Source organism: Porites lutea, chromosome 2 (assembly GCF_958299795.1).
Source record: "Porites lutea chromosome 2, jaPorLute2.1, whole genome shotgun sequence".
Classification (NCBI taxonomy): domain Eukaryota; kingdom Metazoa; phylum Cnidaria; class Anthozoa; order Scleractinia; family Poritidae; genus Porites; species Porites lutea.
In genome coordinates, this window is record NC_133202.1 from 56,322,109 (window position 1) to 56,339,713 (window position 17,605).

At 39.1% G+C, this 17,605-nt stretch overlaps 2 protein-coding genes across 2 annotated transcripts in view; both read left to right on the forward strand.

Annotated features, from left to right (window-relative positions):
- Positions 1 to 4,363, forward strand: part of LOC140929131 (CUB domain-containing protein-like) — an 11,404-nt gene extending 7,041 nt beyond the window's left edge. The window contains exons 4-6 of the mRNA XM_073378999.1: positions 1,023 to 1,179; positions 1,634 to 1,968; positions 3,611 to 4,363. Of these exons, the coding sequence (XP_073235100.1) occupies positions 1,023 to 1,179; positions 1,634 to 1,968; positions 3,611 to 3,666 (548 nt within the window). The 3' untranslated portion in view covers positions 3,667 to 4,363. The remainder of the gene's footprint in view (positions 1 to 1,022; positions 1,180 to 1,633; positions 1,969 to 3,610) is intronic.
- A 6,869-nt stretch (positions 4,364 to 11,232) lies between these two features.
- Positions 11,233 to 17,247, forward strand: LOC140927238 (CUB domain-containing protein-like). Its single transcript, XM_073376875.1, has 6 exons — positions 11,233 to 11,308; positions 12,674 to 12,761; positions 13,518 to 13,877; positions 14,917 to 15,061; positions 15,462 to 15,988; positions 16,748 to 17,247. Exons 1-6 carry the CDS (start codon positions 11,279 to 11,281, stop codon positions 16,783 to 16,785), a joined length of 1,188 nt encoding a protein of 395 aa, XP_073232976.1. The 5' UTR covers positions 11,233 to 11,278; the 3' UTR covers positions 16,786 to 17,247.
- The last annotated feature ends 358 nt before the right edge of the window (positions 17,248 to 17,605 follow it).

Here is a 17,605-nt window from a genome sequence, read left to right on the forward strand (position 1 = left end):
ATGGATCCAAGCGCCCGCAATGCGCTACCTCCTGATCAGGAAATAGATGCTGCGAATGCTTTTTATTCCTTCCAACCTCTCTCAGAAAGCGACGTTTCTGCACTCATCCGCATCATCAGTACTGACGTTGCTCCTGTCACTGTGGCAACAAATTTGGGGAGATGGTTCAATTCTAACTTTAATATCTAGGCACAGATCCACAACATTTGCAAATCTGGCTTTTCCATTTATACAATATTGGGTGTATCCGAAAGTATCTGTCCCAGGAATCTGCACGCACTTTAGTCCATGCTTTTATCATTGGTCGTATAGATTACAGCAACGGCTTTCTATTTGGTTTACTCTCTGTTCATCTACTTAATAAACTGCAACGCTTGCGGAATACAGCTGCTCGGCTTATATCCAATGTTCCTGGCTACAGTCACATAACACCGGTACTATGTTCGTTACATTGGCTTCCTGTCAAATTTCGTATTGATTTTAAAATACTTCTTCTTACTTTTAAAGCTGTCTATGGTCATGCGCCTGGTTACTTGACTGATTTGATTGCTATTAAAGAACAGCCGCCCTATTATCTCCGTTCAGCTAACGGTCTTATCTTAAAGTATCCTAGTTTAAAACTGAAAGAGACTTTGGGGAATCATACTTTTTCATCTGCTGCCCCTAATTTATAGAACAATCCGCCCCTTCACATCCGTCTTGAGGACAATTTTGAACGAATTTTGAATTTTTGAACTACCGGTTATGTTATATCGCTTCGAGATTCATTCTGCCTTAGAACTTTCGCGCATGGCTTTATTAGGCTGGCCTGCTGCCTCGCAGCCTCTCGTCTTTGCGAGGCTGCTCGTTGGCAATTATTATTATATTATAATTATCATTATTATTATTATAATTGTCATTGTTATTATCATCACACTCAGACACATACAATAATTGGTAATTACAATATGCTGATTTAAAATATAATAAAACCTTGGATATCTAATACCAATAATCTATTCTCGTCACTCTCATTTTGTTAGTTTGTGGCGGTCCGCTGATGGGAGTTTCCGGGACCTTCACAACTCCGTTTTTCCCGGCCAACTATCCTAATAACTTAAACTGTGTATGGACAATCAACGTTCCACCAGGAAATAGATTCGTCCTTTCCTTTCCGCCGGATTTCGCTCTTGGTTCAGGGTGAGTCATTGTCTCTTCCAAAACCCCTGGAACAGGCTACTTAAGTCAAATGAAGACCTTGTTAGCAAAATTCGAAGCGGCACCTTTACATACCTTTTGTCAAGGTAAATATGTAAGACTAACGAAAGCTGTTTCAAAAAATATATTGCGAAGTTAATTTCAGGATAGTTCAACAAGCAATACATTTTTATTTACAGTGCGGCGAGATAGGAATGAAAGCACTTGTTATTCAGTAATACCAAAGGAAGATTTTGCGCGGATTTTTATAAATCGAATAGATTGAACTAATAATTTTGGAGGCCTTTGGAACTCAATACCATGTTTTTCCCTTATATATTGCACAAAGCTCGCTCGAATCAAGCATAGAACTTTGATTCATTTTATGACACGTATATGGCATTATACTTGTAACCTTACTTCAAATGTCAATTATCTACTTATTTGTTTTTCTCAGAGACTCTTTTACTTTTTCCGTTGGTGCCAGTACCTTTACTATTACCGACGCCGGTTTCCCAAGTGGAGGAGACGACGATGAACCGTCATATTATGACGAGTTTGTTAACCAAGACAATGGCAATTTTTATGATTATTTAAATAAACGCCGTTTTTATTACTACTATGACGGAAGACGTCGAAGAGATGATGATGATGGTCCCATTTCTGTCCGATCGAGGAGCCGCCAGGTAGTGATCCAAGGCTCAAACCAACCGATAATGGTCCAGTTCATCAGCGACTCCAGTGGAACCGCACCAGGAATTAGTGTTGCCTTCAGAGATGAAAGATCTCCAGGTTAGCTTCTACTCTTATAGAGATTTTCTCTTTATTAATTGTACTGTTCTGCATCGTGTTGCATGGGTTGTTTTCTCGTGTAATACTGCAGTGTCGCCCGGCAGTGCTATTAGAGCTCTTAAGTTAGGCGGAAAATAAAACGTAACTATGTTCTCGGCCGTTTGCTTGGTTTAAACCTTGGCTAGAAATTAGTTGCTGTATTCTTAGTAAAAATACATCAGCACACAGAAGGGCTTTGAGGAGGCACTTTTAAAACTGCTCTCGCGTTTCCATTTATAAAATAGCACACCCGGCCAGCCATAGTTGGGGGTCCAGCAAGGGAATCCAGGGAAAGGAACCTTAGGTACTCTAATTCACACCCTGATCCCAACATTCATAGCGGAGCTTTAGGACAGCGGAGCACTATGGGTAAGAAAGTTTGGTTATCCGTGTATCCGAGAAATTTTGGTAGTCACGTCCGAACCACAGGACAACCAATGTGACATGACCTTTTTTACTTTGGGTGGAACCTGCAACCGGTGTATAACTTGGCTACCCAGACTTTTAAAGAGAAAAAACAACATCAAAGCCGAGTCTTTTCTTTTTCGACTAAATCTTAATGTCTACGCTGACATGGATAACAGAGAAAGAGCTGGAGCGAGAGATAAAAAACAAAGCAGACGAATTTCGTTAGAGACACAATATGAAAATTTTAAAGCGGTCAGGGTGAGAAAATGAGAAATGTTGGTATCCAGTGAGGTGAAAATGAGGGGCAGTGAAAAAGAAAGCGAACAGCAACACAAGCAACAGAATTTTTAGTGAGAACACACGACACTTCTTCAGTAAAACATGTAAATAGAAAGTTTCACCTTGCAGTTGTGCAAAACAACGACAGATGTACAAAAAAGTGTGCTGCACGTGCAACGTCGTTTTTTATTGCTAATAAGACCCATTGTTTTTCTTTGTTTTTCCCTTCTCGTTGCCTTCGCCTTTTAGCAGCAAAGGATTTTATTTTGGGCGAGTAGACTATTAGTGTAGTAACGAGAGCTTCGCTTTTAGCCCTGGCTAAATAGTATATATTAGACCGGAGGGTTATGTAAAAAAGTACTCAGCCAAACACTTTGAATTTGGAGTAACTGACACCAAAGAAACTTAAATCTTATGTTGCAAGTTGCCTGTCAATTAACTATTTGACTTGCTCAAATAGACAATTCTGAACAAAATTATTTTCAATTTTGAATACAAGACTTAAAAGGATGGAAAGTACTGGCTGCAATACCAAAAGTCCCTGCATCTGCTCATGTACCCTTAGTAAGTTCATGAATACATGGTCGCACTGCTACTTACGGCTAATTACCGACCCTACAGGAGGACATGATAGAAACTGTAAGGATCGTCAAATAGGGGACGACTAAATTCTGTATACCCAACTTTCAAAGTAGAAACAGTGCATGAAGAATGGGAACGCTCTCTCCCGGATATGGAGATTCTATCTTTCCCACCTATTAAAAAATGATAAAACTGGTTTTTGGCGCAAGCGCGCTTAGCGAACGTTCAATAATCTTGAGAAAGTGCACCCCGGATAGTTAACAGTTAGCATTAAATTTGGATGCAAATATCCTTGATAATCCCATTTTAATTGCATTTCTTTCTTAATTTGCAGATACAGATACATCTGGTGAGAGTGGTGGTGAGAGCTCGGATGAGGAAGAGTTGTAAGAAATTGAGATGTTGATCAAAATACGGCGGCTCTAGGAGATACAATTGGGGGAGTGCGTCTCCTCATGATCAGAACGAGGATAAAATTTTTGAATGAGTCTTGACTTTTAAGCTTTGATCAATGTTTGTAAAAATCGCCTAAACTGATATAATCTGAGTAGTCTAAGGGCCTGTTTACATGGAGGTGGGGGACCCCAGGTAGGTGAGGTAACATGTGGCGGGTCACGCCACCTATCGTGTAAACGTGATCAAATCAAAATGAGCGTTTATATGGACAAGCGGGTTACCTCACCTACCAGGGGTTCTCCACCTCCATGTAAACAGGCCCTAATTACCCTATTTCTATAGAGCCCGTGGAATAGGTAGTAGAATACTGCGCACCATTATGCACTAATTCCATTGTCATCCTTTGTTTACTTGTGGCTATTTTGCACTTGTTGTTAGTATCTGTTTCACGGCTGAAGTAATATCATTCTATGTTTTCCCTTCGAATTAACGAGTAGGTGTAGGGTGTTTTCCCGACGCATTCTTTTGTCAAAGTGTTGTATACTACTTTATTAAAAAGCCTTTACAGTGAAACTACGCTCTGCAGGCTGAAATTTTGTAATTCGTGTGGGAATTGTTAATACGAGAGAACATTAAAATTTAAAGCTCTATCCAAAGGCCTTAATGCTTCAGGAAGAGTGATTGAAAAATATGTATGCACACAACATTTTTAGTTTGCATTCACATTTATTGGGATTTATTGTACAGTTATTTATGTTGCTTTTGCGTGATCGGTCATTTTACTAATTCGACCAGAATCGTCCAGGGTTTTGGTTTCTTGTGCAAATAAGGGCTTTTGTTATTGAAACTGTATAAACCTTGCTGCGCCACAGATGGAACTAAACTCTGGGTTAAGCGCGTCTGAAAAACAGCAGCAAAACCCTAGTTCTGCCCCCGCTCTCTCCCCCCTCCCCCACCGTGTGTAACAGGGATTGAGTACAGGACTGGATTGTTAAACATGCCATTGTCTATTTGCCAATCAGGTTGAGGAGAAACTTGAAACGCATTTCCGGTATAGCAAAGATAACGAGACCGTGGCGTTTGAGTTAAAAAACTTTTTGGATTCAGTTTGAAAAATTGACTTATTCCAAAATCGAATCTTTGGCTAAAGAGCACAACTTCGTTCTTTATGAAAGCACTTTTCCTTCTAGTGGGCAATTTACATTTAATTATGTTGATTGTAAACAAGTCGCGGACATCATAAATGCAATGCCCTCTAGGCTTAAGGCTCCTGGGATTGACAGAGTGCCCAATCGAGTGCTTAAGGACAGCCTGCCTATCATACTTCCTTTTATTACGCCAATCGTTAACGCTTCTCTCTTATCTTCAACATTCCCAGAGGTCTGAAAAGCTGCCAAAATTACAGTTATTCCCAAACAAGGCAAACACGAACTTCCTAACAATAACAGACTAATTTCCCTGCTGCCTGCATTGTCAAGGGTTTGCGAGAGAGTAGCTTATAATCAGTTTGTCACCTATTTGACAACCAGTGAAGGGCTTACCACAAAACTAAGAGGCAACAAAAAGTGGTTCTCTACTGAAACATCTTTAATTGATACCACTGTCGCATTTCTCAAAAGAATTGTTGGTAATAAATTGACTGCCTAGGTACTTTTAGATATGAGTAAAGCCTTCTACTGCGTTGACCACCAAATATTGTTCCGTATAAAAAAAGCTTCGGCGCCTCGAACAGCTTGCTAAAATGGTTTAACACCTACCTCACAAATAGATATCAAGTTGTACGAATTCACAGTTTCGTTTCTGATCCTCTGTCAATTGAATGTGGTGTTCCTCAAGGCAGTATTCTAGGCCCCCTATTATTTAGCATATACGTAAATGATCTACCAGACAATCCTCGGCATTGCTCTACAGAATGTTATGTAGACGATCAAAATTGTTTGTTTCCTTCAATTTACACGACTCCCTACGAATTGTACAAGAAATGAATGAAGATCTGCTGCAGGTGCCAACTCGTGCTTCGGAAATCTGCTATTACTGAATCCAGACAAGACAAAACTAATTATTTTGGGGAGCCGAAAGATGACCTCTAAGCTCCATGAATGTAATTTGTCCTTTCTGGGAAAGGACATCTCCCTAGTGCAATCAGCGAGAGATCTGGTTGTAATTGTTGATCCGAACTTAACATTTTATGACCATATATCGTCCTCACTGTAGCGTATGTGTTTGTGACCGCCGCCCAGTTAGCTCAGTGGGATAAGCGCCGGTCTGCTGAGTGGGAGGCCGTAAGTTCAAACCTAAATAACTGAGGAGAAAGTGCTGCCTTTGTAACAACATCTGCTAACGGTTTGACTTTCTAGTCTTCTCGGATAAGGACTATGAGCCGTCTCAGAAGCCCATGCACATGTAATGAAAAAATCTGAGGGAAGTTAAAGAACCCACACACTCTTAGCTTCGTAAAGAGTAGGGTACGTAGTGCCCGGTGTAGTGGTCTATCTCACTTTCAAACTCATGTATGGGCCGGGGGCATCATTACTCATTCCTTCATTACTTGTAAACTGCACCTTAAGCAGTCTGGAAAAGTCCCCCAACCAGTGTTGAAAATTGTCCCTGAAAAGCCCTGAGGGGAGTGGATAATATTATATTTACACACGTACAAAGTGTCGGAAAGTTAGGCACATCTAGCGCAAATTAACCGTGTGAAACATTGATTAGACAAAAATACGTTATTAACCGTAATACATGCCTTACTTTTCAACGATATGTACTACTGCTCGAATGTTTGGGCAAATATCACAAATAAGAATGTTAGAAAATTGCAGGCTGTTCAAAACTTTGCTTGCCGAATCGTCAGCGGTGCGAAAAAAATATGATCAAGTAGCACCCCTCTTAAAGTTAAAGTTTAAGTTTAAGTTTAATAATACTTTGTCATGCTAATACAAGTAAATAAATAATATAGACCTTGTCACGGTTTTCGAAGCCATCTTGACGAGTAGGCAAACGCGTGAGAAATAACAGTGATTGTATGAGAATCTAATGTCAAATAATTTCCGTAAAACGGCTGTTCTGAAAAAAAATATGATTTGTAAACTAAAGCTTTACTCCTAAGGATTCTCTTGAAAAAATTTGAGGGCGTTACATGCACTAGAAGACCTAGAACCACTTTTTAAAATTTTCTATACATTTGTCTGTAAGAAAGTCCCGGAAAAATTACAGACAAATATATGGAAAATCTAAACAAAGCCTCTGGAGAAATTTAAGCACAGGTACGCCCCAAAAATTTTTTGGAGAATCCTTTGCTTTGTAGCTTTACTTTACAATTGATATTTTGTTCAGAACAGCTGTTTTACGGAAATTATTCGACATTAGATTCTCATACAAACACTGTAATTTCTCACGCGTTTGCCTACTCGTCAAGATGGCGTCGAAAACCGTGACAAGGTCTATTACAAAAAATACAAAAAGTACATGACTGGGGAATAATTGGGAAAACTAAATGCCCATACAAAGAGTATTCTCCAATATTAAACAAACTAAAAATTAAGAAGTAAAATATAAAAGGCCCATCCATACCTATCTCCACCAAGGTGAAGTTGTTCAACACAACTTGTATTACAGTATTACTATATGGCTGCGAGTCATTGGTCATCATGGATAAAACCTTGTCTTTCACTGAACATATCAACGAAATGTGCAAGAGGTGAGGTGGATTTATATTGCTGCCTTTCTCACGAACAGGAACCAGAGGGTGAGGGTTGGGGAGGCTCTGTCCCCACCCATATGGCTGAATGGCGGAACTCCTCAAGGAACTAAAATGGCTCCTCTTCTGTTTTGTATTCTTAGAGTTAAATATGTAGATGACGCCACAGTCCTGTAATTTGTTCCCAGGGTCTCTCCTTCATATTTGAATTTTACTAATTCGGATATTTACTCGTTTGCTTCCTCTAGGGGAATGGTTCTTAACGGTAAAAAATGCAAGGAAATGTGCATTAGTTTTTTGCAGTATTGCCCGTTTCCCCCAGCCCCTCTACTGGTTGGTAGCTCTCTGATAGAAAAGGTTTCCTGTTACAAGCTGTTAGGGGTTCACTTGTCCGAAAACTTAACATGGAACGAGCATGTCACTCATATTGTAAAGAAAGGGAGTAAGCGGTTATATGCAATACGCGCCCTTAAGAAGTGCGGACTAACTGATAGGCAGCTTATTCTTGTCTATTGTAGTATCATCAGGTCTGTTTTAGAATATGCGAGTCCCGCTTGGGCTGGCCTCACGCAATACTTAAGTGATCAAATTGAATCAATACAAAAGAGGGGGCTAAAAACTATTTTTCCTTCTCTGTGCTATGAGGACGCGCTTAAGAAATTAGGCTTAATTTTGCTGCGCCAGAGGAGGGAGGATGCGTGCATAACATTTCTCAAGCGAAGTTACTCTTCTTCCGACCTGCTACGAAGCTTAGTGCCGCGAGTTGCGCACACAAGACCGTATGCCCTTAGAACAGGAGAATCTGTTTCTGTGCCTGCCTCCTCAAGAAGTAACAGATTTGGAAATTTTTGCATCATCAAATACCAGAACCACGTTTAAAATAGCGAAATGTGATATGTCTTAATATTAACAGTTATATTTACGTGTCATAATTCCGAGGTATTTGTATGTAATTAATGACCCGCCTTCTAAGTCAGTTTATGCTGCAAAAAGGTTGAATCAACGATTATTATTATTATTATTATTATTATTATTATTATTATATAAGAAAGCCAGTTATGCCATAAGATCAATTGGTCGTATTCGGAAGTACCTTCCTTCCGATGGATTGAAAATGTTGGTGAATTCCCTTGTGATTTCCAGGCTCGACTATTGCAATAGTCTCTTATATTACATCCCAAAATACCAGAATTAATTACAAAGAATTCAGAATACCGCAGCTCGAATGATAACAGGAGCCCGCAGCTCTGACCACATTACACCTTTATTAGAGAGCCTGCCTACATGTGGAAGCAAGAATTGTTCCCTGGGGAACTCCAGATCTGACAGAAGACCATGAGAAGGTAGTACCACGCACAACTACGCGTTGTTGCCGATTTGACAAGAAGTTTCTAAACCAGTGCAACAGGTTGCCCTCTATTCCATAACCAGCAGGTGCTCCTGAGGGACTGAATCGAACGCTTTAATGAAATCGAGAAATACGATGTCAGTAGGTGTAGCTGTGTTACAGTTGATTTCCCTCCCAGGAACCCGAACTGGATTTCATTTAACACTCCCAGATCTTGCCAAAAATTAATCACACGCTGTTTCACGATCTTTTCGCAAACTTTGCATGCTATGGACGTAAGCGATATTTGTCCATAATTTTCTTTATCAGTTTTTGATCCTTTTTTGTGGGTCGGAACAATGTCAGCTTGTCTCCAAGCATACCGAAGTGATCCAGTAGTGAGTGATTTATTCAGCAATATGCTAAATGACGGAGCTATTTCAGCAGTGCATTCTTGTAAAACACGCGGTGGTAAGTGGGCCCTGCGGACTTGTAAACGTTCAGAATATGTGAAATTTCAATTTCGTTGCAAACAATGGTCGACAACTCAGAGTCAACAACTTTGTTGAATACTGGAAAACTTGTGAAGGACTCAGATGTAAACACTGAGGAGAAGTAAGAATGCATGCTTTCGGCAATGCTGAAATCGTCAGCAAGGATATTATTGACTTCTTTAAGTGCAATAAGGTCATTAGTACAATGTCCGGCCTATTAGCTGTGATGGTCCTGTTAGTGTGGATGGGCATGTCCCATACAATGGTGACGCTATCCTTCTCGGTGACAGTCTTGGGTTCATGCTCGTTCCATCGTTCCTTCACCTCAAAGCCAAACTATTTGCAGATCTTCCAGTACATCTGTGCAGCTGCCTTGTTGAGGCGTTGGATAGCTAGAGACCAGATGGTCAATGGTCTCATCGAAACGGCCACATAGTCTGCATGTTGGGTCCACGTTAGGCTTCTTGGGGATGTTGTGTTGGTACTAGCGTGTTGGTAGGCTTTGATCTTGGGCTGCGATGATAAAACTCTCGGTTTCTGCCTTGAGGCCAGCTGCTCTTAGCCATCTGTGGTTTTTTCTTGGTCCACCCGCCTCTTTCACCCGCTGTGGGACTTGGCCTTGGTTCTGCGGGCTTAGGTGGTGTTCGCCTCATCCTCTGCAGGTGGTATAAGCAGGCCCTCCCAGTTCCCGATTGAACTTCATAAACTGTCTGCTGATTATTATTATTATTGATTTTTCACAAATGCAAGTAAACAATAGCCAACAAGATTAAACGTTCTTGAGTATTGACTTGGCGGCGATAATCAGCAGAAAGCAAATATTTATCCCAGCATTTGTACACATAATTAAACTAATAAAACAGAGAAATGTTGCCTTGACACAGGGCCAAAGCCAGTATGAGGCAAACCGAGGCAACTCCCTCAGTCATTTAACGTTTGATCCCAGTGTTTTGTTTAACCTTAGTCATTATAAAAACGCTAAATAGCTAGATGGAAAAATTCAACCATGGATATTGCCTCAGTCCTTATTTTTTTCTGGCTACGGCCCTGTGACACATAATCTTTGGGCCAAAAAGAAGTGTTCTGAAAAAAGACTTGCATGCCTCAGTCAGACAGCGAGTGGATGCATTTAATTTTTCGCAAACAATTCCAATTTATCTAGAAACACTGTATGGTAATAGTGTTGCGAAATAGAGCCATCGAGAAGGTTAAAACCACAAATGGGCATTATTAAAGGTCTACGGAAGTAATCGGTTGAATGACAACTGTTGCGGGCGGCATCGGATTATTCTATTACCTAATAGAACGGTCTCTGATATACATGTACCGGCATTTTTCACTTTCATGCACCTACCTGGCCCAATGTTTAAGTATACTATCTTTGATATATTGGTAGCGTTCTGACTCATACTCTACTGAAACACATTCACTCATGATATTACTCACTGCACGACCTGACTACCTGTCAACGAGAAATTTTTATGTTTCGTTGCTTGAGAACAGTTGTAAATATGGAAACTGAGCAAAATTGGAAAAATTTCATGAGAAAATGAGAGGAAGTTTCTAGCCATTAATAGTTTTTTTAGCCAATAATAGTTAAATGACAGTCGTCAACGTCCAGAATATTGCAACAGCGTTGAAATTTGAAATATTAGTTTTGGTTTTTTAACAAATGTAATATGACTTCAAATCATACAATGAAAAAATTGAATGCATTATATTGCATTTCGTTAGTGCATTATAGGGAGGATTAATTCTCCTTTTTTGTCACCTTCTCTTATCCTATCCTACAGTAGATTTGGAATTTAAGCAGCTTTGAGTAAATAAACAACTTCAGACTTTGAAAGCGCTTAAACTGAGTTGCTGAGAAACAAAAAAACAACTGTGATCAACGTTTCTGGAATGCTGTAATATCAAATCAAACCACAGTGAGCGGGAAACTAAAGCGCTTAGGAACTCGTGAGCCGAAGAGACGCCTGCTATTAGTCAGCACTGGGTATAAATTGGGAATATTCTGAGTAACTTGTCAAAGAGATAGAGGCCTCGTTCAGTTCAACAGGTGGTCCGTCAGGGAAAAACCAATCAACTATGGGGACGCCGTTTTTGTTTTCGTTGACGGTAATTACTTCGCTAGTGAATTCTTAATACTAGAGAGGGTATATTTTTCAGAAATATTCTAGACATGTCTGCTCCCTTGAATAAAGCAGAGCACATTTTTTCTGACGAAAATATCAAACGTTAGTGAGTAATTTTTGTCCTAGTAGCTACAGTGTAATTGTTTTAGGGAGAACAGTGCAAATGAAAGGTCTTCTTCGTAATATAAACTCCTGCAGAAATTTAATTTCGCATTCCACTAAGATTGGTTACAGCAAAGTCTTTAGGTCAAATCGTGTCATTGACAAGTGGGCCGAGCTCAGGCATTTCTCTGAATTTTCCTGCGTTAATCCCATGTTGATTAAAATTGAATTAGTTGCATTAGTTTAATGCAGACTCGCATCCTAATGTAGTTGGAATTAAACGAGGGAACTCGATTGAAGCGAATTATCATAAGATGTTAGATTGGTCAGTGCATAGTTATTAGAGGAGACTGGTTATGAAAAGCGGCAAACATCAATGATAAAAACAACAGTGCTGCAGTTTATGTTGGAAGCACCCTGAAAGTGCACAATCCTTTGTTTTCTGTTGGCAAATTGTTACGGAATAAATTAATGCAACGTTTTTATTGGTCAATACAATCAAAATGATAGGAATTCTTTTGAACGTTGTGCACTTTCAGGTCCACAAAAACATATAACAAAGGAGTCTGACGGGTTTCATAACCATTCCACTCAATTAACTATGGTCAGTGACACATCAAAAAATATCGTTTTACTCTTGTTCCATATAACGCTTGTGGTAAACACGTGGCACAGCCAGATGTTATTATTATGATCGACTTACTTAACAAATTTCATCTCAGAATAATCCTTGCGTTTTCAATGTAATATAATGTCATTGATCACGATTAAAGTCCCTACTGTACTTTTTACAAACCCTGCGCGGGTATCGAAAACTGGTCAAAACTGGTGATATTATAATAAAACAAAATCTGAAACAACTCTTGAAAAAGTACTTTTTGGCACTTTGTAACGACTTCTCTTTTGATTGCGTTCAAAATTCTAACTTGCCAGTTCCAAAACTAAAGAGAAATTGAACTAGAAAAAAAGAACCTACTTTTTTGTCCATAACGACTCTAATTGGCATGTATCTAGTTATCAAACTAAACTAGCTTGTGCGGCAAGAAAATAGTCAACGGGCGAATGAAACTAATATGAATGACAACAACATGAGAGACTCTCTTATCCTAAGGAGGAGTAGTACTTCAGTTATTTGAGGTAATTCAACGCGACCGTGTCCCCAACTAAATCCTTTCTCATCCCCACCCCTCCAAACATTTCTGTAATGCTCTCAATTTATTTCCGTTTATTGCTTATTTTATGATAGGTTTTGAGTTGTATGGCAAACTCCCAGTCAGCACGTGTTCCCTTTCTTAACTGGGGTAATGACTCCCCCCTGGAACATCAAGAGCAGAGTAAGAAGAATATAATGAGTGTTAAAATCTTACCGCTGGTGGCTGGGGGCTAACATTTTTAAAGAAGAACACTAGATCTGGTCAGTCGACTGCTGGGCAGGTCTACATCTTCATCTACTGCTATACTTGGAAAAGACTGCCGATTGAGCCAAGACATGTCCATGATCAGCCAATACTGGGCGGACTTTTTAAGATCTATCAAAGTTTAGTCATGACTGGTCTGCCTAGCATAGATCTTTAGTCTTTCAGTTATGAGAAAGATTTGCCCTGTAATATAAGAAAATACTTGCTTTTATTGAATCAGCTACACAGCCATTGTGTTGATTGAAACACGTAAATAGTAATTACGAAAGCTGGTATGAGAAAGTAAGATCATTCACCAATGGAAAATTCCCTCAGCTGCCTAAAAAGCATGATTACGACCACAGTCGACGCGAAATGACACAATTTTCCACCAGAAGTCCTTCAATTAAGCTCTCATAATAACCGTCTGAACCGTACCAGTATGCTTCTCTCCAGTGTGACGTCAAACTGTTAATTTCTAACTATTTTTTTCCCAATTCTAAGAGGGAGTGGACACTAGTTATAGATAAAAGTTAACCGTCTCATCCTGCCCAGTTTCGTGGTTTTGTCTTCATATTCTTGGGCTATTTTTAACGAAAATCGTCGGTGAAAGCATAGCATCCAAGTGAATTTCTCTTTATACTCCCCTCCAGTGTAAATTCAAATTGTTTTTTGTTTGTTTGTTGCTAACAGATCCTCCGCCAGGACCACTGAACTGCTCAAGTTGCGCGGCATTGAGCGAACAAAGTTGCATAGCGATGCAAACTGTAGAACAATGTCCAGCACCTTCACCAGGCCAGGAAGACTTGGTTTGTTTTACTCAACAAGCATCTGACTCAAATACAAACCAAACATTTTTCACCAGAGGATGTATTCTGCCGTCCCTGTGTGATCTTGTTTGCTCGTCGTTTAATAACAGTAGAGGGGGAGCAATTGAGTCTTGTTCAACGGTTTGTTGCAATACAAGGTTATGCAATGCTGGGTCTCTTCCAACTACCCAGGCGCCAACAACAATGGTTCCGTCAACAACTGTACAACCAACAACTCCACTTGGTGAGAAATAAAATATATATATCATAAAATAACATAACATAACATATTATTAGCATTCCCATATACAGAAATGGCATTGCTTTTAAACTGTTAATTACCATTATAATTTTAATAATGTTTAAATTAACTAAATAAATAGAGAGTATCAATTAAATGTAATAACTAGTTATCTCTATTTCCTATGCTTCTGTTTCATGAAATAAGTTTCTCTAAGTTCAAATGCTTCATAGACATAGTAGCTTCGTTTTTACAAACTTATGTATCAATATTATTAAAAAGAAAAAAAAATTTTTCTGGTTCGTTGAAATCTACGAATTTGAAGTACTTGGCTTCTACGTCTTGAAAAAAGTGTTTTCTTAAATTGCTATATAAATTGCATTCCAATAGAAAATGAATTTCATTTTCTACTTTATTCGACGAGCAAAAACTGGCAAATTCTAAGATTCTCAGAAATTTTGGGAAGATGATATCTATCAGTCTCAATTCTTAACTTTTGGTTCCTTAATCGTAACTTTGCTACTTCCTGGCGGTGTTTTTTAATATTCTAATCCACTAACATCAGTCTTAAAAGTAGAAAAGGAATCCAATTTTTTGTAAGATCGCAACAAATTATCAAATTACATTAAATTATAATCAATGAAGTGGTAACTAAAAACTATAGCAAGATTTCTTATTGCCCAGTAATTCTAAAAAACACACTCATAATCTCTTAAAGCATCTTTGAAGATAACGCTACCATTTTCACTCCGCCAGATTTTCAATGTTTTCTACAATATTTGAGCAAATTTAATGGTTCTATATCAGTGCTGAGGTAATCGAAACCACGACAGAGGTAAGGCAGAGTCAACGGAACTTGGAAGGAGTGAAAAGTCTCCTTTGACTTTGAAGGGTTCTGTGATACCTTGAGCCATCAAAGTCGCAAATCGAGACAATTTCTTGCTCAAAAAAAAAAAAGACAAAGCCACTTTACTCCCCCCCTAGTTTTCCTGTCTATTGTGTAAGGTAAGAAGTAATAAGGTGTATTATTTTCGTTTTCCAGCATGTGGTGGTGAACTGATGGGTAAATCTGGAACTTTTAAGTCTCCTAATTTTCCTAATAACTACCCTAATAATGTAACCTGCGTTTGGACGATTATTCCACCAAACAGAACAGTGCTCTCTATTGTATTCTTCCAGCTTGGGTGGTAAGTCAAGCCATATAACATAACTAACTAACAACAAACTAACTAAATAACTAACTAACTAAATAATTAAATACCTTCCGCCTCCATATTTATATCTGAGACGGATAGTAGCCCCGTCCGTCGGACCCATTATTGAATAAACTGAGACGAACTACGAAAGGAAAAAAAATGTTGATTTAAGTGAAAGAAGACCGCTGGATTCAGTTCTCTGGCTTTATTGGTCCTATGTCGAAATATCCAAGACGAAATAAACCGTTTCAAACAAGCTTCAATTCTGTTTTACCCATCAACGCTCGCAAACCAAAGAGAAAGGGATTTTCTATTATCGATGTCCCGAATTTTGCATCCTTATTTGTTACTCAGTATATGGAGTTTTTACACCTTGTATTTGTGTTTCCAGCGGAGATTTTGTAGAAGTCTTTGTGGGTGACCGTCTTGAGTGGAGTTTGACAGGAAGGATGTTAAGGATGAAGTGTTCCCGCTTCGGCGACGAGAGCGAACAGTTTTCCAACGATGAAGATCTTAACAACCTCATAAGTGGTATCGACAGGTATGACGATAATGGTGATGATAACAGTGACTACGATGACGAGGATATTGACAGGAAAATCGATTATGAGCAGTCTGAAGTTTATAACGAAGATGACACTGATGCTAATGACAATGATGACAATAACGACGTATATAATGAGAACGACGTTGAAGATGAAGAAAATTATCAACTAGAAAATGGCGAGTATCTAGCGGACGCAAATCCCTGGAGTGGAAGGAAGTGGAGGAGAATGCGAGGGAGCCGGAGGAGAGTGCGCAGGCTCAGAAGGAGGCTGCAAGTTTTGCGTATAAGAGGAGGCCAGGAAGTAAGAATTGTTTTCAGTTCCAATGGCAATGGAACCATGCGTGGGTTCAAAGCTTCCTATGTGGTTCGACGTAAGTGATATCTTCGAACGAATGTTATGATAAAGGACCTCGGCTGCCACATGTGTAATTATAATTCGAAATGTAATTTGCTTACCCACCAAGTACTTAGGAGTTCTCAAGAACTCGTTAAAATGTGTCCACTCGTTCCAGATCAAATTTGATTTTGAAAAGTGTTGATTTTTGAGGAGAGGGGAATACCACAGTCCCCGGAGGAAAAACTCTTTAAGCAAGGTAGAGAACCAACAACAAATTCATGCCATATATGGCGCCGACGCCGGGATTTCAGCTCGAGCCACGTTGGTGGAAGGCGAGTGCTCTCATAACTGCACCACCCTTGCTCCTACCATAGCAGGGTCTTGCATATTAATCCTGTCGAAAATGTCATGGAGTTTTGCTAGAAAATTTATTTTACGATGCTGTACGTAATAATAATAATAATAAAAAAAAGATCCCGTTGTCATGAAAAAACAGATGTGAATGATCCTTTAAAATAAGGATCGAAAACATGCAAACAAATTGTCGCCTCCTACCTAGTATGTTAATAATATTACACACGTCGTCAATAATGAGGAGTGTTACGAAGTAATCGTGAAAAAAGCAAACAACATTTTACGACACGTGTAAGCAAGGCGACTTTTAATTAACCTCTTTTCTGGTGCTTATACCCTGTATACAGGAAAGCATTAAAACCCTGGGAAATATGTTGAAACTGAACTGGGCCGTCCTGTCTGTTTATTATAATTATTATTATTTTTTAATGTTTTTCAGGTGTTTGGCGTACGCGTCCGATTTGGGGTAGAGGATAAAATCAGCTTTGCAGTATAAAAAATCAGACTTTAATCAGTGAATCAATTAATTTTCAGCATATCAATACAGGCTTTGTATAAGCAACTTTCAGAAATGTAGGAAATCAATAGCTGAGAGAACAACCGGCAGTGATGGCCTAAGCGCGAACTGGAACCTCCAAAGGAAAGAGAAAAGGATCCGGATTTTTTCTTGAACTCAGAGTTTTTGGGATCCGATCGGCATGGTATGCTTAGCAATGTTACCTTGGGTGCTCTTTTTCACGATGTTTGGAAGTGTTTGAAGAGAGCTGTGCGCACAGATGAATGGGTTTTCTCAGTCTGCTCTTTTTGCAGTATTATACCTACTTAAAATTGGAAGAAAAAAATAGCTTAGTTATTTTGAAGGATTACTTAAAATTGATTTGCTAGAAGTATTTTTTTTTATTGAGTTATTAGCTGTATTTTTTAAGGTCAGTTTTGACTTGAAATGATGAACATGGTAAGCAATAAATAACACTTCTCTTTTATACATGTAGCTTTCAGCTGTGTCACTCTTTAATGCCTTACAGAGAAAAAAAAATGCGACATTTTATGGCTTAACTGCAGAATACCCGGCCATTTCAAAGCTATTCCCCTAAAACAGTGGATGCGTGGCTACGCGGCTACATGGCTACGCGGCTATGTGGCTACTTAGAATAGCAGGTCACTTCGAAGCTAATACCCCTTACGCTCCAATTTACTCCCACTACCACACCGAGAAACCGAGGCGTCGACCATTATTACATACACATGAAATAATTGTAAAATACTATATTTACTGACAATAATGCCGTAGTCTAGA